The sequence below is a fragment of the Mercenaria mercenaria genome, unplaced genomic scaffold (genome assembly GCF_021730395.1).
Source record: "Mercenaria mercenaria strain notata unplaced genomic scaffold, MADL_Memer_1 contig_1811, whole genome shotgun sequence".
NCBI lineage: Eukaryota > Metazoa > Mollusca > Bivalvia > Venerida > Veneridae > Mercenaria > Mercenaria mercenaria.
In genome coordinates this window covers 1,730-26,064 of record NW_026459819.1, presented here as the reverse complement: position 1 = coordinate 26,064, position 24,335 = coordinate 1,730, and the positions used below count along the sequence as shown (strand labels likewise).

The 24,335-nt window shown below is 34.2% G+C and overlaps 4 protein-coding genes across 4 annotated transcripts; 3 read left to right on the top strand and 1 right to left on the bottom strand.

Annotated features, from left to right (window-relative positions):
• Positions 1 to 332: 332 nt before the first annotated feature.
• On the top strand, positions 333 to 1,262 carry LOC128551893 (uncharacterized). The gene has a single exon (XM_053532840.1). It carries the CDS (start codon positions 333 to 335, stop codon positions 1,260 to 1,262), a length of 930 nt encoding a protein of 309 aa, XP_053388815.1.
• Positions 1,263 to 6,390: 5,128 nt separating this feature from the next.
• Positions 6,391 to 7,812, top strand: LOC128551892 (uncharacterized protein K02A2.6-like). Its single transcript, XM_053532839.1, has one exon. The coding sequence runs from the start codon at positions 6,391 to 6,393 to the stop codon at positions 7,810 to 7,812; it is 1,422 nt and encodes a 473-aa protein (XP_053388814.1).
• A 1,016-nt stretch (positions 7,813 to 8,828) lies between these two features.
• Positions 8,829 to 9,776, top strand: LOC128551891 (uncharacterized protein K02A2.6-like). Its single transcript, XM_053532838.1, has one exon. It carries the CDS (start codon positions 8,829 to 8,831, stop codon positions 9,774 to 9,776), a length of 948 nt encoding a protein of 315 aa, XP_053388813.1.
• Positions 9,777 to 11,757: 1,981 nt separating this feature from the next.
• Positions 11,758 to 23,970, bottom strand: LOC128551894 (uncharacterized protein CXorf38 homolog). The gene is made up of 3 exons (XM_053532841.1): positions 23,398 to 23,970; positions 18,830 to 18,988; positions 11,758 to 11,772 (listed from the first exon to the last, which is right to left on the bottom strand). Exons 1-3 carry the CDS (start codon positions 23,968 to 23,970, stop codon positions 11,758 to 11,760), a joined length of 747 nt encoding a protein of 248 aa, XP_053388816.1.
• Positions 23,971 to 24,335: the final 365 nt, after the last annotated feature.

Genomic DNA, 24,335 nt, shown 5'->3' with positions numbered 1-24,335 from the left:
ATTGATAGACAACAGAGGAAATTTTAAATGTTTTATTAAACAATATATAAACCTGAGCAGGTCACATGTTGTAAAAATGGGGAATGAAAACCACGGATTGTTTTCACGTTCTCCATTAGCATTTGATATGATTGCCTTAAATATTGATGTATAAGGAAAAAGTAAATTTATGTGAAGTAACCAAATAACATCTAGTTTACATGTAAAAGATATAGACTGTAATCATTCATACAGTATTATTTTCAACAGGTGTTGGCTTAAAGAACGTTCTTAAGCGGAAGTGCGAGGATGCTGGGATTTCTTCAGACGCTCACGATTCTACTCTTAACAAGATGTCAAGTTATTTACTGCAATCTAGAGCGGACAGTACAGTTACAAAATATAAAAACTCATACAATCAGTTCCAGCGTTATTGTCAGGAAAACGACTTTATTTCCATGCCAGCCGAATCTATATGTGTAGCGATGTATCTGACTCACCTACTTGACACGGGAAAATCAGACAATGTAGTTACAGCAGCATTATATGGTATAAAGTGGCGGCACAATTTAAATGACTGTAATGACCCTACAGAAAGTAAACTAGTGAAAACTTTACATGACACTGCAAAACGAATTGCTTCAAAGCCAGTTAACAAGAAGGATATAGTTAGCAGCGAAATGTTACAAACTTTATGTAAAATTTTTGCTGAAAGTTCAGATGTTGTAGATGTAAGAGATCTTGGTATGATAATGTTAGGTTATTCAGGGTTTTTAAGGTTTAATGAAATCAGTAATTTACACTGCAATGATATAGAATTCAAAACAGATCACTTAGTCTTAAAAATAAGAAAAAGTAAAACGGATATATATAGACAAGGAAAGGAAGTCTTAATTTCAAAAGGTTCATCAGTAGCTTGTCCGTATTCACTTTTAAAAAGGTACATGCTTATCTCGGGTTTAGAAAATAATACAGAGGATTTTTTGTTTAAACCCGCCTTTAGATCAAAAGGCAAAGCATCACTTATAAAGAAAAACAAGAAATTGAGTTATACACGAGCAAAAGAATGTATAGTCAAGAAGCTTAGAGTTGTCGCTCCTGATCTTAAGTTAGGAACACATACTTTAAGGGCTAGTGGAGCAACAGCAGCCGCAAACACACCCGGGGTGAATGACAGATGTTTAAAGCGTCACGGTCGTTGGAAAACGGACCAAGCCAAAGATGGCTATGTTGACGATTCTTTAGAAAAGAGGCTGTTTATTACAAAATCTTTAAATCTATAATTGAGTAGAAACGTGATTTATCTGGATTTTTTGAAAAGATTCTCTATACTTTGTATTGTCTATAAATCATTCTCGCACCATGCACAAAAGTGTTTAGTCTTTTGTTATAATAGTTATTGTAAGGAAGCTGAGAAGGGACTTTACAGTTATCCGCGTTACACCGTATAGTGGATAACTGTTGTCCTGTCATAGCTGCATTACAAAACATGTAGAACAAGTTTTGGTATAGCCAAAGGCGTGGCTTTATGCTATATAAATAGAAGTAATAAGGGGGGTATTCAGTTCTAGCGAGATTTTTCTGGAGTCACCTTCAACTTTTCAAAAAATCGAAGTTGTTATATTATTGTTGTTAAGCGTGTACTATATTTATATTTGTAGGAAATGAACTTCATGTAGAGGCATAGTGCATATAAGTGGGCATAAAATGTAATAGATGCAGCCTATGCATATGAAAGTATTTCATTCACGCAATTCAGCAGTTTGTAGTTAATCTGTGTACTTAACTGAATATTTGTTTTGACATTTAGCAAAAATGTTTTTTCATTTTAATCCAGACAAAAGAAAATTATGAACCAAGAAAGTCGGGGGGTGGAGACACCTTTCTGTTTGCAGCATTTGGATATCACTACCTCCCCCCTCCCCCTCCAAATTTAAATAGATAATTGAAAGATGAGGGTTAAAAAGATATATAAATAGGAGTTAGGGGTTGGGCAGCCGGCTCGCAGTTTCCCGACTTTCTTTTAAAACAGTATTCTTACAAACATGAAAGAGGCACGGTAAAAATTCTAATGTTCCCTTACAAAATGTTTTATTTTGAAGAACAAGATAGTTATGTTGTATCAAGAGGACATTAAATGGCAATTATATTGTTGAAATTATTTGTTATTGTAGAATCTGACTCTTGACCTGAATAAATCATTCTCGCACCATGCACAAAAGTGTTTAGTCTTTTGTTATAATAGTTATTGTAAGGAAGCTGAGAAGGGACCTTTACAAAACTTTTACTCATAAAACTGGATTTTGTTTTCGACTATGAATGAACTCCTCTCTAATATCTGTTTTGCTCAAAATGCAAAACAGTCCATTTTCTGAGATTTACAGCATGAAGAATATCACACTGTACAACGATGATTTGGTACAATGATGTTTTAACGATGCTGTGGTATATCAGTGTTATGGTACAGTTATGCTGTGGTACATTTGTGTTATGGTACAACGACGTTATGGTTCAACTGTTTTATGGTACAACTATGCTGCGGTCCATTGGTGTTATGGTACAACGATACTACGGTACATTGGTGTTATGATGCAAATGTCTAATGGTACAACTGTTTATGGTATAATGGTGTTATGGTACAATGGTCACAGCAATGATAACGCTACAACATCCTGATGTTATGGTCAACAATGTATTGGTATAACAATAGTCGCAGTATAGCAGCGTGTTGACTACGCAAATATAAGTCAACACTATCACTAATGTTCAACGATGTCTACGTGATAGCCCACTAACCACTATCGCCCCATTGCTGTTCACTGATATCTCAATGATGTCCCACTAGTGAACCACTATTGCCTCCACGACAATGTGACCTTATTTGAAATGCTTGAAATGAGTTGTATATAATCATTGTTCATTATGATAGAATTGTGTGTGTGAGAATTGTATGTCGTGTAAGGATGCATATGTTTATCAACTTTTGCACTGACTTTAAAAAGAAAAGTGAGAATCACTTTTATTTTTCCAAGAAAGGGAGGAAAAATAATACTATGATTGTATCGTTATTGTAATCAATAAGATTTTGATTTTAACAATTTTCTTGAAATCATATTCATTTTCTTTAAAGTAGCTAGACTATAGTAAAGGCGAGACTAATTTAAGGGTCAACAATTTTAGATAAAGTATGAGAAATGCCACAGTGGTATCTTTTCGGCGTGCGGATATTTGTCCCTATCATAAGATGTTACTGGATAGTTTTCCTTAACTATATCTTATTAGAATGTATTACATACTAGCACCACTATAATGGCATGAGAAATGGTCAGCAGTTAACACATCATCTTTTACGGTTTTTCTATATAACCCTGGTCTTTGTGAGGGGCTTAGAGGTAGAATGTCGAGAGCTAGGCAGCGCTTTTGCTGCAGTGCGCCGTAGCACTCGAACAGAGCTGTAATAGTAGGGTGACTTTCAGGGCAAAAATGGACATGGGGTGGTCACAAAAGTATAACAAAGGATGTTATATACCAAAATGTTGGCAAATGTCTGAAGTTTATGATTCTGGCAAAAATAAATTTCTCAAGTTAGTGCGGGCCGCGAAATCCAAGATGGCGTCCAAGATGGCTGCCATTTTTGTCAGATATGATCAAATTAATCTTAATTTTTTTTTTCTTTTAGATATAATAAACACCTTATATGTCATATTCTATCAATAAAAAGGTTAAAATGAATAAAAACTGAAGAAATAAATGCTAAAAAAATTTCAAGGTCAAGGCCAAATTCAAGGTCAAACCTGAAAATTAGTAATTTTAACGTCTTTTAGGTACACATTATTGCTTGATTTTAATGCAGTTCGAAAGATGTGTTATTTATTGTCATTTGGAGACAACAAGTATGCTGTAATACATTAATAGCAGAAATTAAACAAAATGATTACAAAAGGAAAATCCAAGATGGTGTCCAAGATGGCTGACACTATCTTTAAAAGCAAAATAATTACTATTACGTTCATACGGTTCTCAGAATCTCCACTGTCAAATCATTTTAGTTAAAACTATAAAAGGGTGAACATATTTAAACTGTCGAAAAGAATGATGATAAGAAAGTAAAAGGTCAAGGTCAAATTCAAGGTCAAATCTCTAATGTGTCTTTTTCATTGTACGTTCTTTGCTTCCAAAGGATCTTTTCACAGATTTTCTTGAATACTATTATTACCTGTAGAATGTTCATAGCAAGTGAACACATGTAATTTTCTACCATTGTTGCTGTTAAAGCAACATCAAAAAGGGTGATATACTGTGTTAATATCAAAAATTTACTAGTACATTCTACAGGAAATTCTAAGATGGCGTCCAAGATGGCCGACATTTTCGTGAACTTTTACGCACTATTAAAGTATAGTAAAATATGTTGTTGTTTTTTACATTCATTAACTTTTCAGATATTTTAGTTAAAACTGCAAATGGGTAGAATTATTATTAAATTCTTGCCATTAATATTTGTAAGAAAGTTATATGTCAAAGTCAAATTCAAGGTCAAACTTTTAAATAGTTCTGGCTTCCAAACTTAACTGACGCTATGTTTATATTCTGATGGTTGCTTCCATTAAGAGATCCAAAACTTATAACATCTCTGAAGCTGAATTGTTTTAGCTTATTTCTAAATTGTCAGGTATTAAGTTAAAATTTGAATTTTCTCGTGAAAAACACGAGGTCTTTTTGTATTAGAATGTATTTTAATATGTAAAATTCTTGCAAATTTCATTGATTATAGCGATAAATCAAGGAATAATATATCCAAAACTGCAATTTATCATTGAATAAAATCACTGTTTTGGGTTCAGATGCAAAGAAAATATATCACGAGGTCGCAGTCCGAGTGATATAATAATATGCATTTAAAAGAAAAATTATGATGTTATTCAACAGAAAATCACGGTTTGAAACATATCATTTTGATTCCAACACAAAAACAAGGATTATTATGTACATTCTTGATAACATTTATCAGATACGAGTCTGTTTTGTGAGGTTTTCTTTCCCAGCATGCCGCTATGACGCTATGGTGTAATTATTGTGGAGTGCAAACAGTGATTTCTTTCATAAAAAACACACAGTTTTCAGTCCCATCTATTTAGTAGGAAAACAAGTCTGGTTGTGTTTGAATTGTTGGCATTGCAAGGCTTAACTTTCATATTACTTCGGGTTGATGCGGGAGAGGTTGTTGGGGGTGTGGACAGAGAGGATAAACGGATACTACAAGATTTGACAGACAGACATACAGACATAAGTAAATCTAATAGCACCCAAATAATTGGGGGTGTGGGAGCATAAAATCGTGGTCTTGAAAAGTGTTATCATGATATTAATGCCTCCCTTTATGAAGCACTGCAAATGGTGATGTTTGGAAGCGATGTAGTTTCACACAGCCCCCTCTTTACAGCCTCTAGATACATTTAACGAAATAAGAATCTTTTTTGTTTTGCCATTACCTACTTTCTTTTTTGAAATGGATTAACCTTTGTCTTTACGTCTGTCCTAAAAGTTGGTTTCACATGTATCTCAAAACATATTTGATCTAACATCTTGAAATCTTAAAGAAATATTATATGGTATATACTCTTGTAGTGTATTTGTGCAACTGAGGTAATGTTTGGTGTTTTACTATTGCAGATTACAATTACAATTGACTGAGTCAAAATCTGCATAAAGGGTGTAAAAGTTTTGTGTTGCATATAGATCTAAAATGTGTTTGACATAGAGTTATTATATAGCATATGGAGTTTTGTTTGATATTTCACTTTACCAGACCAGAGTTATGGCCCTTAACATTGTTTTGTAAAATATATGCATAAAAGGCAAATAAACTTTTGTCACACATATCTCAAAATTATTTGACCTTGAATCTTGAAACTTTACAGGAATGTGCTGAGGTTGTGCACCTTGGGTTTTATTTGGGATATTTACTCTTAGAAAAACACTTGTTTACACTTTCAGTTTCTTTTATCTTGTGTTTCTTTGTGATCTTTTTAGTACGCATACTCCCTCCATTTGATGATGTGTGTTGTGTAACTGGATTATATACATACCAAGGGACACAACAATGCTGTATGAGCAACACTATTAGGACATTGAGTTATTGTTACTGTGTTATATAATAGGCATGTTTCATTGTCAAGTTTTGAGTATTGTAGTTGCACTTGTATCATGTAGATTAAAAATGTATTAACCTTAAGAGTGTTATTCATATTGGGTCTCGAACCCTAACTTGGTTTATCCTGACAAGTAAATGACATAACATGGTGTCAGAAGTTAAAAACTGACGCAAAGTGGACTTACATTAAATTGTAAATTAATATGGATTAACATTAAATTGTTTATAACAGAGTGCAACATTGAATTGTTGGAATAATGGCGAAATTATCACCTCCAGAAAATTACGATTTTATGAACCCGAGCAAATGGAATGAGTGGAAACAAAGATTTTCATTCTATCGAACTGCATCAAAACTGCATAAGGATGATGGAGAGATCCAGGTGGCTACATTAATTTATACAATGGGTCAAAATGCAGACAATTTGTTGAAATCCTTCAATCTATCAGCTGATGATAGCAAGAAATTTGAACAAGTTCTGGACGAATTTGATAAACATTTCAATCCAAAGAAAAATGTTATACATGAACGTGCGAAATTTCATTCAAGACGACAAAATCAAGGAGATACCGCTGAGTCATTCATACGATCACTTTACGAATTGTTTGAAAATTGTGCGTTTCCAGGAGACACCAAAAATGAGCAAATAAGGGACAAAATTGTGATTGGAATATTAGATACAAATTTATCTGAGAAAATGCAATTAGAATCAGAACTCACACTTGAAAAGGCAGTTCAAATGGCTAGACAAAGTGAAATCGTAAAAGGACAGGTCAAAGCTCAGCACGATAAAGAACGAGGGTCAGCGGACGAGGTCAGCCACGGAGCCAGACCAAAACAGCCTTTGGGAGAATATCGGGCGCCGAAGCAAAATCCAGCAAAAAAGAAACAACATAGGACACCAATGCCTAAAGGACAAAAACAATGTACTAGGTGTAACCGGATGCATATTCAGGGAAAATGTCCCGCAAAAGGGAAAAACTGTCGCAAATGTGGAAAGATGGATCATTTCTCTGTGTGCTGCAGAACTAAAACACTAAATGAACTTGCAGAAGAAAGTGATTATCTGGGAACAATAGAAACAGGAGATGGTCAATGGAGAGCCAAACTAAAGGTGAGACATTTGTTAGTCTGTTTTAAGATAGACACTGGGGCTGATGTAACGGTGATACCTGAAACTGTATACTTGTCTCTAGGGAGTCCAAAATTAAAGAAAACAAACAAAAACCTGTTTGGCCCTGGAAATAAGAAATTGAATGTCTTAGGTTCTTTTACCGAAACGTTATCAAGTCAAAACAAGTACTCAGTAGAAGAAATATATGTCGTGCGTGGCATTGATCGTAGTCTATTGGGTAGACCTGCAATTATCGGTTTAAATTTGGTCAAGCTTAATATTGATGAAGTTACTTCGGTAGATTCTATTAAGCGCACCCATCCTAGATTGTTTAGGGAGCTAGGACAGTTAGATGGAGAATACCGTATTTCCCTTAATGAAGGAGTGAAACCGTTTGCTCTAGCGGTACCGCGGCGCGTACCTATTCCATTGCTTCCAAAAGTAAAAGCTGAACTTGAAAGAATGGAAAAGTCGGGTGTCATTTTCAAGGTTGATCAAAGCACTGACTGGTGTGCAGGCATAGTCTGTGTACAAAAAGCGATTCTAAGGTTCGTATATGCGTAGATCTTACCCAGTTGAATAAAAATGTACGCCGTGAAAATTATCCCTTACCCATTATAGATCAAAGTTTGGGGCGGATGGCGGGTGCAAAGTATTTCAGCAAGCTAGACGCCAAAAGCGGGTTTTGGCAAATAAATCTTGCACCAGAGAGTCAGTTATTCACAACATTCATAACGCCGTTTGGTAGGTTTGCATTTAAACGACTGCCTATGGGGTTTAGCAGCAGTTCTGAATATTTTCAGAAGCGTATGTCGCAAATCCTTGAAGGCATAGACGGTGTATTATGCCAGACTGACGATGTTCTAGTTTATGGACGGACAAGTGAAGAGCATGACTCGAGACTAGGGACTGTCTTAACTAGGCTAGAACAAGCAAACTTGACTCTTAACCAAGACATATGTGTGTTCAAGAAAACTCAGGTAAAGTTTGTTGGACATATGGTTGGCCAAGATGGCATAGCTGTAGACCCTGACGAAGTCAAGGCTATTAGGGACTTGGCACCACTTAAGGATGTGCACAGTGTTCGAAGTTTCATGGGCATGGTCACACAGCTAGGAAAGTTTTCCCCACACCTAGCTGAGTATTCAAAGCCAATTAGAGATTTGCTGAGTACTAAAAATCAATTTTACTGGGATAGTGACCAACAGGAAGCATTTGATAAGATCAAGTGTATTTTGACAGAAACTCCTGTTCTTGCACTGTATGACCCAAACAGAGAGACTACTCTTATGACAGACAGCTCCAATTAGGCAATTGGTTGTGTAGTGCTCCAGAAACAAGACAATGGGGAATTCAAGCCAGTTTCATATGCTTCAAGGGCTTTAACTCCAACAGAACAAAGGTATTCAACCATAGAGAAAGAAGCTCTAGGGGTCACATATTGATGTGAAAAGCATAAGGACTTCTTAATAGGGAAATCCTTCACTACAGTTACTGACCACAAACCATTAGTACCACTTTTGGGACAAAAGGACTTGAGTGAATTACCAGTACGAATACAACGTTTCAGACTGAGACTCATGCAATTTTCGTACACAGACAAACGACTGCAGGAAATAAGGTTAAAGCAAATGTCAGACTATGTCTGTCAAAAACTAATTGAATTTGCTCAAAATGGGTGGCCTGAATCAGAGTTATGTGAAATTTCAAAATTGTATTGGAAATTGCAAGGTGAAATTACTGTAAACAATGGGTTGTTGATGAGAAATGACAGGCTTATTATTCCATCTGAATTGAAAACAGATATTTTGTTACATGAGGCCCACCAAGGGATCAATAAATGTAGATCAAGGGCAAAAGAATCTGTTTTGTGGCTAGGAATAAGCAAAGACATTGAAAATCTTGTTAAAGGGTGTGATACTTGCGCTAAAATGCAAAACGAAAAAAGAGAGCCATTGATTGCTAAACCTTTTCCGGACAGGTGTTGGTCGAAGTTAGGTTCAGATTTGTTTTATTGGCGCGGTTGCACATATTTGCTGGTGATAGATTATTATTCTCGCTACATTGAAATAGCTAAACTCAGTTCACTGTCGTCAGCGACTGTTGTTGCGCATCTCAAATCAATCTTGTCACGTCATGGACTATGCGACACAATAGTCACGGACGGAGGTCCGCAATATGTTTCGGATACTTTCAAAAAGTTTTGTGCTGATTACGATATTGAGCACATAACCTCAAGTCCGAGGTATCCTATGGGTAATTCAGAAGCTGAACGTGCCGTACAGACTGTCAAACGTCTGCTGAACGCGTGTGATGATCCGTATCTCGCTTTGTTGACATATCGGGCTACTCTGTTGCAAAATGGGCTTTCACCAAGTCAATTGTTATTTGGGCGTCAGATTAAAACTACACTCCCTCAAGCGCCACAAAAGCTTGATCCAAAAACGGTAAATTCTAGAGAGATACAGCAGAAAGAAAAGAATTACCGTAATTACTCAAAAGAAAAAAGAAAATTACGACAGGTCTAGACGCACTCAGTACCTTCCTCCACTGAAGCAAGGGGATGGGGTATTTGTGAAAGACATGAATATTGAGGGTAAAATATTAAAAGAAGATTCACGACCGAGATCATTTGTTGTAGAAACTCCTAAAAGTACTGTTTCAAGAAATCGTAGACATTTAGTTAAACTGAACAAAACAGTAAGCTTTGATAAAGAAATTGATATTCCATTCCAGTCACCAGTGTCTAACGAACAATCAGACTCGCAACTGTCTCGTAATCAAAACACATCAAATGCTAAAAGTTCAAACAGTGTTGTTACAAGGTCTGGGAGAATTTCCAAACCGCCAGATCGTTTAAACTTGTAGTGTTTGAGGCAGTTTACAATTATTGATTTAATTTAGCTTAGGTTTAACAATAACAGTGGAATGTATGATGTGACATTTCAATTACCGCATAAACACCACCATGATGTTACAGACAAACCTCGAGTTAAAGATCAACAATAACTTTCAGACTTTGGGAAAGGGGTGTTGTGTAACTGGATTATATACATACCAAGGGACACAACAATGCTGTATGAGCAACACTATTAGGACATTGAGTTATTGTTACTGTGTTATATAATAGGCATGTTTCATTGTCAAGTTTTGAGTACTGTAGTTGCACTTGTATCATGTAGATTAAAATGTATTAACCTTAAGAGTGTTATTCATATTGGGTCTCGAACCCAAACTTGGTTTATCCTGACAAGTAAATGACATAACAATGTGCTCCCAAACACCAAACACATGGCAATATAAAAGCCCATCTGGTCTTACGTGTTCAACAAGTACCATATTACCATATAGTGATATTACCATATAGTGAAAACTAGTGGGAGTATGGACATAATCTCACTTTATTTGTTATTTTTGTAGTAACAGACAGCGCTTAAAGTTTTGGAAGATAGTTGACAGACTAAAATGCGTATAGATACTTCAATAACCTGATGACTTATTTATTGAGCAGTGCAATCAGAGAGATAGACTGCACAATAATGGAATACTCCTTCACAATCAAATTTGTTATTAGACAGAAATGAGCAAAATTGTGTTTCTGAGACAACAAAAACCGTTAGTCTTTAGGAAAAAGTATTTTTCAGTATCTAACCACTTCGAAAATACACTATATGTATTACTAATAAGACACAGATCTTGAGAAGCAAAGGCAGACAGTCTGAATCATTATCAGGTTAGTGTCAAATGTAGCAAATGGCTGCAGACCCATTTAAAATATATTCTAGCAACCTGACTATTTTATTGGCAAAACAAAACTTTCTTCTAGAGATCAAACTTTCATTTGTATACTGGTTAAAGACCTATATTTATAAATAGATTTACATATACTTACTGTTTTTACTGTTTGGTGTTTGAGTTATTGTGACTATCATACAATTTTGCAATGTACTTCATTTTCCAATTAACTTACACACAACATTATCATTTCATTTACTTTCACCAAAATAGTAAATCCGAAACATCTTCACCATGTTTTAAAATGTTATGACATTTCATTTATTACATAATAGACAAAAACCCATACAATACTTTTTTAAAAATCTAGTGGTAGATCCAACACACATTATAGCCTCACCAGCTCCCTAGACAATTTGGCTTTTGCTAAACCTTTGAATATACACTGAGGTCTGTAATTTACTGATTAACATAACAAAACCTATCAGATTAGAAAAAGGAATATTTATATGTCTGCTAGAAAAGGAATCAAGTGAAAAAAAGAAATATAATAAATGTAGATTTTCTTGCTGAATGGCATAATATAACACATAAATAATCTGTAAAATAGCCCTGAACACTAACAGAAATTTTAGCAAAAACGTTAAAAAATGAATAATTTAGAGTTTCATTTTGACATATTACCAGCAATCTTCTCAAGATTCTGAATTAACACTATTTGTTTAACAAATGAAAATAATTATCTGTATGTTTTTATTAATACCATAACACAGTTTACTTTACGAGGCACTGAAATAACACAAGTTATCAAATTACTATGAAGATACTGAAAAAAACCATGTGTATCTTACATACTAACAAGATTGATGTCAACCTTGTTTGACACATGTTAACTGAAAACGTTCGATAGAATAAAGTATAAATTGAAAATAGGAGCAAACCCTAAACAATCTGATATAAAAATTCCCAATCATAATTGCATGTCATATTGCTGATGATGAAAACCATAAAAATTCCATTTGAATTGGATGTTAACTGTAAGTAAAGTTCAGTGCATATATATATTGTATAGAGGATAATTGTTGGTTTCGGTGTAATATCACGTTATAATTTCACCGAGTGGGCACCAAAAGTGATATTTTCACGAGTGGCGTAGCCACGAGTGAAAATAACAACTTTTGGTGTTCACGAGTGAAATTACCGTGATTTTACATCGATACCAACAATTTTTCTGTTTATTTTATGTCTAAAACTCTACTTTTGTTGTGTTTATTTCAATAAAATGTCGAAATTTGCGGGAAATTTTATCAGGAAGCATCGCAAAGATGACGTCATTTTAACGACGTCATCGTCATATTGTTTCCGGCTTTCAGTACGCTCGGTAAACTTTTTGACGTTAATCCGGGTATCAGATTTGATAATTTTCACTGAGTGGCCAGTGAGTTTATCAGATTTATAATTTCACTTCGGTTTTCAGGATATAATCACCGTTATATTCATAAACCCCCAAAATAAATAATATGAATGTAATTTAAAACTTAAAAGAGCATAATTAAAAAAAGAAGATATTTCGACATGAAAATCATGACAATATGCGTATGTCCGCTTCATGTTGGCAATGTTTACCATATTTTATCTGAATCTGAATGAAACTCTAGAAGATGAATATACAAGGTACAGAGGTAGTTCAAAACAGCATACGGTCAATAGGGATCAAGCATCACTTGAAATTCTAGACAAATAAAGTTTTACAAATTCAAAAAATTGAATTTCCTGCTTTGTATCTTTGACTTGAAGTCACCAACGACATCGCCTGGGTGAGCAAGACGATTAATAAAAGCTGTCGTTGAATCAAAATACCCGAAACCCGGAAAAAGTAGGGGGCAACGAAAAACTGCGGTTATTATTAACGCATGGGCGTCAAACATTGGGACAATTTCATTCGGGTTATGGGCAAATTCGTTTCTAGGGCGAATTACCCTACTGGTTTAGTTATAAATAGGATATATCCAGAAAACAGGAAATATCTCAAAACAAATAAAACACGAAAGTTCTGTCAATATGGACATGACCACTTCATATTGACATAAAGTTTTATTTGAATTGGAACACTGTAAGTGAAATTAAATATACAAAATTGAGTGATGGAAAGACTGTTAAATATTGTATGTCTCCCGGGGTCTTCGACACATGAGCCATCAAAATGACATTTTAGCGACGCAACTTGGTATTTAATTTGAGTTGTAACCTTGAAGTTTTTCAAAAATGTCTGTGAAGATTTCACAACATAATTTATCCTTTGCTGTTTTTCCCTGACACCCGTTATGATGATAAACAGCAAATATAACAAATAACATTTTACGGTAATCTAGGATGTCGTTTTGTAATTCTCCATGTACATTACATGAGAAATTTCTGTTATTTAACTAATACAGTTTACTTTATGCTGCTTTGAGGTATAACTTTGGTCAAACTTTAATAAAAATATTTATTATATGTACTCAGAATGCAAAAAAGTGCCATTGATAGTGTTGACCTTGAATTTGACATTGAATTTGACCTTGACTTTGACCTTGGCCTTGAACACTCTAACAAACATTCCTGAAGATTTTGAGATGTTTTTATTTTCTGCTTGTTTTAATGTATTATATATATACATATATATTATTAGATAATTTAAAGTGAAAGAAATAAAATGTAATATTTTATTGTTCCGAGCACATTTTTGCGAACATGTCAGCCATCTTGGATGCCATATTGAATTACTCCACATAGACAACATGAGAGAGTTCTGCTATGTAGAAAATACTTTACATGCATTATTGTTGCCTAGTATGATGATAGATAACAGGTAAACCAAAATACAAAGAAAAAAAATGAAAATGGTATATACTCAAAATACATTTTTTCAGCTAAATTACAGGTTTGACCTTGACCTTGAACCATCCAATACCCCTTTTTTGACAGAATTTTTAAACTGACTAAAGCTTTGAATGATATATGAAAAATGTAAATGTTTTATGCATTTTGGAAAGGAAAGGTCCATTTTAATTAATATTGGTCATATATAAGATGATGAGTGTGTCTCAGTTTTGGCATTTAAGATTCTAAATTATTATCGTTATTATTGTTGTTGTTATTATTATTATTAAACTTATTTTATTCCGGAACTATGGATAAATTAATTTAAGAAAGATAGAATTATTTATTTTAAATATGCATCTAGAGAGAGAGAGAGAGAGAGAGAGAGAGAGAGAGAGAGAGAGATATTTTATGTATTAATTAATTCAGGATAATTTCGGACTTTGGAATGAATAAATCATATATGTAAAGAACTTTGTACCTCATGTTTTATGTACTAAATAAAATCCACTATACGATCGCCTAATGAATTTATAAAACTAGGTTAGGCCACGCCAAATTGATTACTTGGTCAACGGATTTCCCTTTTAATTTCTTTTCATCATCATCATAAAAAAAAACATTTTTTTTTTTAAAAATCAGCCCTCGCTTCCTTCAAAATTGCAGACTGATTTCAAAATTTTAGAGTGGGTCTTTTTCAATGTGTAGCGACAGGGATCATAAAATTTAATACTTTTTATCGAAAGTGTCCATCAAAATACCAGAGAACAAGTTACAGCCTCCGTATTTGTCTCAACAGTTGCGATAGTATGAAAAATTGACGGCCTATATTACAGTCAGATTGTGTAAATAAATCTGGGAAATGTCAGCGGGAAGAGTTTTTGCGAGTCATGTTCTTCTCAAGATGAACACCAGCATCTCATTATTAGAAATAGTGTCATCAAATAATAATTGGTGATAAGAACAAAAGATTTGCCGCGATCCTTAAAATACACACACACACACACACACACTCGCCCATGCACACGCGCGCACGCACGTACACACGCACGCACACACACACACACACAATAAAAATATGTCTTATCTTACCTGCCAAAGTTAAATGTTAAAACAAAATAACAACAGAAACCGCAGAATTATTCATTCAACTTACAAGTGATTTGTATAAAGATCATGGGTACCTAATGTACTGGTGAGGTGATTGCAGTGTTTCCCTATATGTAATGATTTTTATATAACACTACATGAGAGTAACAACAAAGTTATATTGGAACGAGGAGTTGAGTGGCTACCATGTATTTTTCGGGCAGTTTGTCCTTAAACCTTCAATGTTTAAGGATCTTTTGTTCAAGCCTTTTTTATTTGTTTTTAGACAAGCTTTTTTCTTCCAATCGCTCCTCGCCCGCCCTGAAAATATGTGAAATCCTAAAGAATTTTTTTCTCGCTCTTTCGCTCTTATTTTTTGGGGAAAAAATCGATGACCAAAAATAATAATATCTGTCACGTGTGTACAAATCTGATAGAAATATCCGTCCCGAGGGCACCTGTGCATTGGGCGGTAACGAGGCTAGCCGAGCCTAGGGACGGATATTTCTATCCGATTCTTAAACTAGATGACTAATATTTTTTCTTGCATAAGCTTTTTATTCTAATAGATTATTTTTCTTACATACTCATTTTACAAATACCAGATAGAAATAGATCTACTTTCTTTGTAGCACTGTTTCTTATAGGAGAGTATTTACACACACGGGAATTTAACGTCCGCAAGCAGAGGTTACCTTATGACATTTCAGTGACGCAAAATAACAAAAATCCACTTTAGTTTTATCGTTTATAGCGTAACGGTATGTGTTTATTGTAAAATAACGTATTTTGAATTGAGCAATATACTATAAGGAACGGGGAGAGAAACTATCAAGGTACCTGAATTTTTCGTATTTTACATGAACAATATATAATTAATGCATGAGTCGCTAGTTTGTATTAAGGAGGTAGGTTACCTTTATATTTGTATGTGCGCATGTCCAACCGGAAGCTAACGTCACGATTTACGACGACGTTTACGACACACTAAATGTGTTTGTATATTCATTCTTCTGAAAACAAATCATAGACATGTCTTCGATCTGACGCTTTATGGTTTAATAATGCAGAAATAATGAATAAATTGCCGCAGAAATGCTTCAAAACAATGTTGCCTTAAAATGACGTCACTGACGTCATGACGTTACGTGTCAGTTACCGCGCAAAATTAATAGCTTTTATCTTGAAAGTACGTAATTCTGTGCATTTTCTTTATTCAAACTATTTTCAAATAACCATTATTTGCTGAAATATTTTTATGAGTCTTTTGCTCTGAATAATAATCAATATTTTGCTTCTTTTATGTAGTTATATTGAAATGTTATGCGGAATGTAAGAAAATCCAATGTTATTTGGAATACGAGGGGCGTTCAATATGTAATGTTACTCCGTATGTAATTCTGTAACTGCTTCTTGTTTTTAGATGCGGTTTTCTGCACATTATAGAGCAATTTATTGGCAACATAATGCAATATAAATTACAAATATCGGTAGATTCAAAGTAAAAATATAATCAGTTGAGTAAGGTATACTCAGGTATACTGGACAATTTATGTCCAAAATATTGAGATTGTAATATGCAATTCCTTGAATTTGCTATTCAGCAACTGGAACTATAGTTCAATTTTCAGTCAAATCATGATCTTCACAAAAACATATGAAAAGTAAAATAAAAAAGTTTATAACAGTTTTAAATTGAGTGTGTATATTTTTACTCGAAAAATGATAAGATGAGTACAATAAGCCTCTGCATTTTTGTCAGGCGCGATAATCATCGTTTAAAAAGTTCTTGTATTTTAAGTTGATACTAGTATCTTAATTCTCGATTGGGAAACTAGTTCTTAAAACTTTGATTAATCGCTCTCAACACCCATTCCAGATGGAATCAACCTCGAGTTTAGATTTTTTAGTTATGTTGCAAAATTAAAAATGCAATAAATACTTTAAAACAAAGGCAAACTCATCACAAATTGCTGTACCTCGTAGAAAAATGATAGAATTTTGTGATTTTAGAAGTTATTCTATTTTTCCGAGACTCTGGATGCACAAGACAAACCTAAATTATAATAATGGTCCAGTATACCCGAGTACACCTCACTAAAATGATTATATTTTGATTTTGAACCAGCTGATTTTTATAATTTATATAGCATTGTGTTCCCAATAAATTGCTCTATTACATGCCGAAAACCGCATCCAAAAATAACCTGCGGTTACGGAATCACATACGGAGTAACATTATATATTGAACGCCCCTCGTATAGTTGGGTGAGAGGTTACTTGTTACGGCCATTTTCAAATAAAAAATCTAGCAGTTTGATTTGTAATACCTATTTTTCAGGTTCCGTTGATAACTTATATACTAAAACTAAGATCTAAAATTGTTCAAATATCAGTAGAAAATTGTGGTTTCTTGAATTGAAGCCCGCCCGCTTAGCTCAGTAGGTAAGAGCGTTGGTCTACGGACCGCGGGGTCGCGAGTTTGATCCTCGGGCGGGGCGTATGTTCTCCGTGACTATTTGATAAACGACATTGTGTCTGAAATCATTAGTCCTCCACCTCTGATAATTCATGTGGGGAAGTTGGCAGTTACTTGCGGAGAACAGGTTTGTACTGGTACAGAATCCAGGAACACTGGTTAGGTTAACTGCCCGCCGTTACATGACTGAAATACTGTTGAAAAACGGCGTTAAACCCAAAACAAACAAACAAAATCTTGAATTGAATTGATGTTACCATGGAAACGAAGCCCGTGACCTATGTATCTAAATGTAAAATTCAAAAGCGTTGACACTAGTCTATTTAAAAAAACACAGCTTCGGCTTTTTATTTTCATTTTCAACAATATCCATGAGAATAATAGTAGCATGCTGAACGATTTTTCCATGAAAAATGCCAGACGAGGGGTACTGCTGTAAGTACTCTAAGCTTAGAAATTTAAATTGCTTGAATAAATGCAGATAACACGAAAATATAACTTACGTTAGAAATAATATGTTTTAAAGCTACATCATCTAGAAAGATAATCTTATTCAATATTATTTTATAAGAAATTACGACAAAAAGCAAGATATAAGCCATTTTAAACATCTCTGTTGCTATGGTTACTTTAAACTTTAAGAAAAATAGGGTACCATGTATAGTGCTTGGTATTTTGCTAATAATATTACCCAAATATTCCATGTTGGTCATAAACAGAATGGCACTGAAGTCGTCGAAAACCCCAATTTTTATACATAGTTGCTTAAGAATGAGAGAAAATGCGTTACCATGGAAACACGAGCCCCGCGACATATACATTTTAAGATTATATTAGAAAGCTAACGTGCATACTAGTAAAATTATAGATTATGCTGACTTCTACGGATATCAATGAAACTAAAATACACTGAAAAGTGTTAAATATCCGTATTTTCCTTCTTCTTTCAATATGAAATACCTTTGGAGGGTCATGTTCTTTAAACCTGGATAAAAATTGAACTTGAAGGGACAGAGACAAACGAAACTGAGATTTTAGCGGTTAAAACATCATATTACACGAAATACAAAAAGATGCTGCGGTTCAACTAATTTGAATTTACCCTTGTAACAAGGTAACCTACGTGTGCGTGCCCGATGGGTTTTGCCGGCATGGGTCGGTGTGCAAGAAGTCATTCTGGTGTGGCCTTAAGTACTTACTGTACTTAACATCTCTATAATAATAATATATTTCGCTGACATCAAAAACAATAGCACTTAAATAGTTTGAACATTTTTTGGCGACCGACTGACAAACAGACTATTTATTCAGCATATCCCTTCACACTCGTGTAGGCATAATGCTTGTGTTATTTTGTTTCTGAAAAACTGTTAATGATACTAAGAATATTATTTTATAGAACATCTGTACACTAACCTGTAATAACTTCGTTTTAGCATTCTTCGCATCGGTATTAGTAGACAGATATGCAGGATCTGACAGCAGATTCAGTAAATCAGTAAAATACTGTTGTAGATCTGTATCCTCCACCTCTAATTGTGGGGAATGGCGAACTGCTTTGCCTATCTCTCTACCCTACAAACAAATATCACAAAAGAAGAGTTTCAGTGGCGAATATTTGTTCATATTAGTATTTTATATGTACTTTTTGTTGTTTTTTGTGGAGACTGCAAAATATTCATATCCTGGCTAACAGAAAATAACTGTTAAGAGTTACCAATCGCTTATTTTAGCTGCAAAATAGTTCAGGTAATCACAGGTGTATATCATTGCGGAAATAGAACGAAAATCAGTTATCATATCGGGAAAAAACATATCAATAAAATCCGGAAAATAGATTCCTCGGAAGCATCGAGAACAAGGCAAACAGTGAAAATTGCAGACTTGGTTTGATTGAGTCTGTCCATGGGCAGAAATGGAAAATAGCACCGGCTTAAGCAGTATTCAATCTTCAAATCTAAATTAGTTGAAATCAATGATCCCGAAGGACCAGAAAATATAACAACACTGAGATGAAGACGGGGCAACTTTTTACGGCCGCCACACAGCACTTAACACCCGTTGTTGTGAAGTAAATAAAATCCGGAAATTCAAGTCATGAACAGGCTCTATCAAACAGAGCCTGTATTTTTTTTTTTTCATTTTTTTTTTGTCGTGTTGAGCGACCTTTGAAGTTTCATCTTTTCTCTATTTTATAACATTCCTTAGACATTTTACAGATGTTGTTTTTAAATAATCTACCTTTCATATGAAATAAGTTTGATTTTTCAGTTAATGTACAGAAAAAGAGACATATTACACTTTACTACACTTTGATTTTAGTCAAAAGGCCGATCATGTGTTTATCAAAGTACTTTTAAATTGATATCAATTATTAAAAGTGTTTTAGCTTGTAGTTTGTAATTAAAATGATGATGACTGTTGAACCATTCAATGTGTTTGTCTTAGATTAGCACAAGTAATATCAAGATATTTTAAAGTCTGATATTATGTACATACCATTTATTATTCAATCACGTTTAATCAGTACTGGTATGTTATACTATTCCATGGCTTACCTGCGATATCATGCAAAACATTTGAATTATTTTTGAAGTATTGTTTAATATGAAATGATCATTATATTTACTCAGTGTATAATGTACTCTACATTAGGAGTCACATGTCTCCAGCAATATCTTATTTTGACTTTATAAACAGCTAACATAACATCTAAACTAAAGATTGCGTTAAATCCATAATGCAAAATTTGGCCAAAGATCAAAACCTGTACCAGAACACCGATAAACTCGACAAAACCATTATGAGCCTTTAAGTTATTGATAGAAAATTTCTTGACATGTGACATAATGCCCTACAAAGCCGAATGCACAAACATTCTCATAATCATAAACAGTTTTCGAAGGAAACGTCACCGTGACCTTGACATTGTAATACATTCTGTAAAACAAAGCACAAAGAGTCATCTAACTGGACGTATAAACATTTGACTATCGCAGTATCAGATGATCTTAAGTTTTTGATCTAAAATCATCTCATGTTTCAATATTTGACCCCATTATGCCACTAATAGTCATTACATATTCATTAAAAATTAAGGGATTTTCTAAAACTCTTTATCTTCTAAGTATGATTTAGGGATAATGGCGTCCATTCAATATTTTTGTAACACAGTTCCGCTTAAGCCGGTGCTAGGGGACGTGATGGGATTTACTCCTTCCATTTTAATTACTTCTCATGAATAGACTCAATCAAACCAAATCTGCTATTGTTTTGCATTGTTGTATTAAGTTCTTCCAAAGGATCTCCTTATTAAATTTAGGATCATTGTGCCCATTCAAAAAATATCTTTGTAAAAGAGTTCCGCATAAGCCGGTGATAAGGGCCGTGAGGGGTGTTGGGCTTCCCATTACCTCTCATAAACATACTCAGTCGAACCAAGTCGGCTACTGTTTTGCTTGGTTGCATTCTGTGCTTCCAAAAGATCTTCATATAGATTGTACGATAGATTTCAGATAGTGTGCGAAACATCGTCTTGCCCTGGCTAAAGTTTGTGCCGAGTTACAGGAATACCAAGCAGTGCACTGCAAGTTGATCTGACCGGAATAATGAACTCTTAATGTGATCTTGACCTGTGAATTTCTGATAATGGTATTAAATTCGACAAACATTATATAGTGCTGTCATTGCCTGTTTTGTGGCATGTAGTTTGATTATCAATCAATGCATGGGCCAGAAAATGACGACAGATTTGTCGAAAGAGTCGATTGATCTTTGTGCTAAGGTCAGGGATCTAGCGCAAAATATGTCACCTTTGTATGAGCAGTAGATATTCCAAGTTAAATGAAAAGGCATATATTGATGGCAAGGTAATTGATAGTTAGTATGGGATGAACTGTCGACTCGAATTACTGATGGACGGATTATGTGCACACCAAAGGGTACAATATCTATCCAACCACTATGCCTTTATTTCGCTGATATAGACTTTTCGTTAACATGGACTTATACATCATCCTGTCTTTACACGGAAGGTGCTAACGGATTAGGTTTTTAAAAGATTAAGAAAATTTGATGATTCATCGGTTTATTTTAATTCAATTAAAATATTTAATTCAAGCACACCCGACTTTAGCCCGGCTTGTTCTTCACTTCCTGGTTATAGCCGGTAACCAAATTTTTATCTCCCGTTTTTTCATTGGTGATAGTTTTGTTTGTTACTTAAATTTTGATTGGGTATTTCTATCATCTTTAAAATAGGAACCGCGAAATGTAGCGTCTCTTAGTTCTTAGTTGTTCAGCGTGTCTAAACTCAGAAGGTTCAAATCGTTTAAGATTCTTTTTCCTTAGAGTTATATCTACTTTGACATAAATTTTACTACGTCAATTAGGAAATCTAAACATACACAGTCAAACGTCTGTAACCTTCATAATTCTTTATGAATTAATGTGTTTATTTTTTTTTGCAGGCTATTTTTATCTTATCTACTGTAAGGTAGGATCTTTTGTCATTCAACCCTATAATTTGTGTTGTGTTATTGCTGATTTTAATTTTTTTCTCTCTGCTTTGTATTTATAGTTTTTGCTGGGCTTGGCTGAGGGTTGGCGGGTATATCAGTATTTAACTGATTTATAAGATAATTTGTCTTCCCGTACTTAATTAATTGTATTGGTTTGTCATCTTTACATGCTTTAGTGACACGTTTGCTGACATTAAATTCCAGTCTTTTTCATCTGTGGTTTCTTTATTTACTTGAGTCTAAAAATAGGGCTTTAATTGGTTTATTTTAATTCAATTAAAATATTTAATTCAAGCACACCCGACTTTAGCCCGGCTTGTTCTTCACTTCCTGGTTATAGCCGGTAACCAAATTTTTATCTCCCGTTTTTTCATTGGTGATAGTTTTGTTTGTTACTTAAATTTTGATTGGGTATTTCTATCATCTTTAAAATAGGAACCGCGAAATGTAGCGTCACTTAGTTCTTAGTTGTTCAGCGTGTCACACTGATTTTCATTTACCCGCCCACCCATTTCCAATGCCCAATTTCTATATTTATGTTGTGTTTAATTTGTCTGAAATGAAGACAAATGTACTTCAATGTGTTGTTTACACCTTTGTTTTGCTAGTATTCGTGTTGTGTTGCAGCTTTAATATTGTAGTTTAAGCAAAACTACATTAGTTGTGCATGAGCTTTGTATGTATGCAGTATGTTATTTATGTTTGCTATTTTATTTTGCTCGTTCTCCTATGCTTATGCATGTTAATATTAAAACAAGCTTTTGTTTACATATTGTAGTGATAGTGAAATATCGAGTGCGTTTATCAGTTTAAAATAGACTCTGATAGGTATCTCACATGCACTAACATTCCAGTATTCATCGCGTTAAATGTTATAGTGTTTGTATATTTATGTTGCTTGTGAAAAAAGTGCAATCGACAGTTCACAAAGAGACTATCATGAATATTTCATTGATAGGTATACGAGGATCATTCAAGCACATATGTGCTAATGCGCAGTTGAACTTTTTATCTTTGTGTTTGTGCAAGAAGTGATATTGACACTTGAAATAGGCACAATTTGACTTTTCAGTGATATATTGGTGCAGTTTGATATAAATCACCTTATAGATGTCATGTTTCATAGCATTAGCATGTAATTGTATCATGATGTATGTGTATGCGGGTATATCAGTATTTAACTGATTTATAAGATAATTTGTCTTCCCGTACTTAATTAATTGTATTGGTTTGTCATCTTTACATGCTTTAGTGACACGTTTGCTGACATTAAATTCCAGTCTTTTTCATCTGTGGTTTCTTTATTTACTTGAGTCTAAAAATAGGGCTTTAATTATGCATAGAGCCTCGGCATTGATAATCCTCTTTCCGACTTGCTGGCTAAATTTAACTTTAGGTAAACGCTAGCCTAATATTCTTTTTTATATCTGAAAATCAAATGATTTAATACTCATGATGACTTACCTGTGCAAAAATGCTGCATGTTTTGGAAAGGTCATCTTGAACTTTCGACTGAAAGGCTTTATAGTTGATAATTACACTGATGATACCATTGAAATCCGTTTCTGCTGCACTCGTCACATCCTTGTATCCGTCAGGTGGCATGAAACATTTAGCAACTTCCCACGGATTGGTGCACCACTGTGTGGCATCAGTGTTTTTAAAGGATGGACAGTGGAATCGATGAGCATTCTGGATTTCATTTTTGAAATTATTACATATCTTGTTAGGGCAGCCAAACGGGAGATATTGCGTTGCAGCATTTCTGTGGAATTTGCATTTCCCACGTCCTCCATTACAAATTTTATTCGTAGGACAAACAATAACGTTTTCTGTACAACAACTAAAACACGTGCTACCAGCAGGAATTCCATTGTTGTTGCTAATGTCTTTCAAACATTTCTGCTGGAACTGTTTTATTTCATCATAAACAAAAGGCTCAATGCCTTCTTTGGTAAATAAAACAGCTAATCCAGCCTTAATCCAATTCTTGGATTTTGATCCTGATAGTTTTGAGCTATACAATGGAGTAGCCATAGTTTTTTTCTGACACGATTAAAAAATCAACGTAATCAAATAATTATGTTCATTCCATGATATCAGTATTGCACAGCTTTGTCATCTTCACTGAATTACTTTTTTCAAGCTCTTTACATCTGTAAAACTATCTTAAAGTTAATTTTTCTTTCGGAATAAGTCTATCCTGTGTGAGCGATTCTTGCCATTATAATCAGCTTTCTGCAAAAATAAAACAAAAATTTACTTTAAGAAATCTTGTGTGGTAAAATTAGCATGTTAACATCGACGTTGTTCCGTTATGTTATCAGGCATTCTGAGATATCTGGTGAGAATTGTAATATTTCAGTGATGTGTTTGTTTTAATAAATAACTTGCTAGGGAAG

What these genes read in the sequence shown, in the direction of transcription:
- LOC128551893 (XM_053532840.1), top strand. Translation starts at nt 333, where the DNA reads ATGTCAAGTTATTTACTGCAATCTAGAGCGGACAGTACAGTTACAAAA.
- LOC128551894 (XM_053532841.1), bottom strand. Translation starts at nt 23,970, where the DNA reads ATGGCTACTCCATTGTATAGCTCAAAACTATCAGGATCAAAATCCAAG. An exon ending in CATGCAGCATTTTTGCACAG is followed by an intron (nt 18,989 to 23,397) that starts GTAAGTCATCAT and finishes ATTTGTTTGTAG; the next exon opens with GGTAGAGAGATAGGCAAAGC.
- LOC128551892 (XM_053532839.1), top strand. Translation starts at nt 6,391, where the DNA reads ATGGCGAAATTATCACCTCCAGAAAATTACGATTTTATGAACCCGAGC.
- LOC128551891 (XM_053532838.1), top strand. Translation starts at nt 8,829, where the DNA reads ATGCAATTTTCGTACACAGACAAACGACTGCAGGAAATAAGGTTAAAG.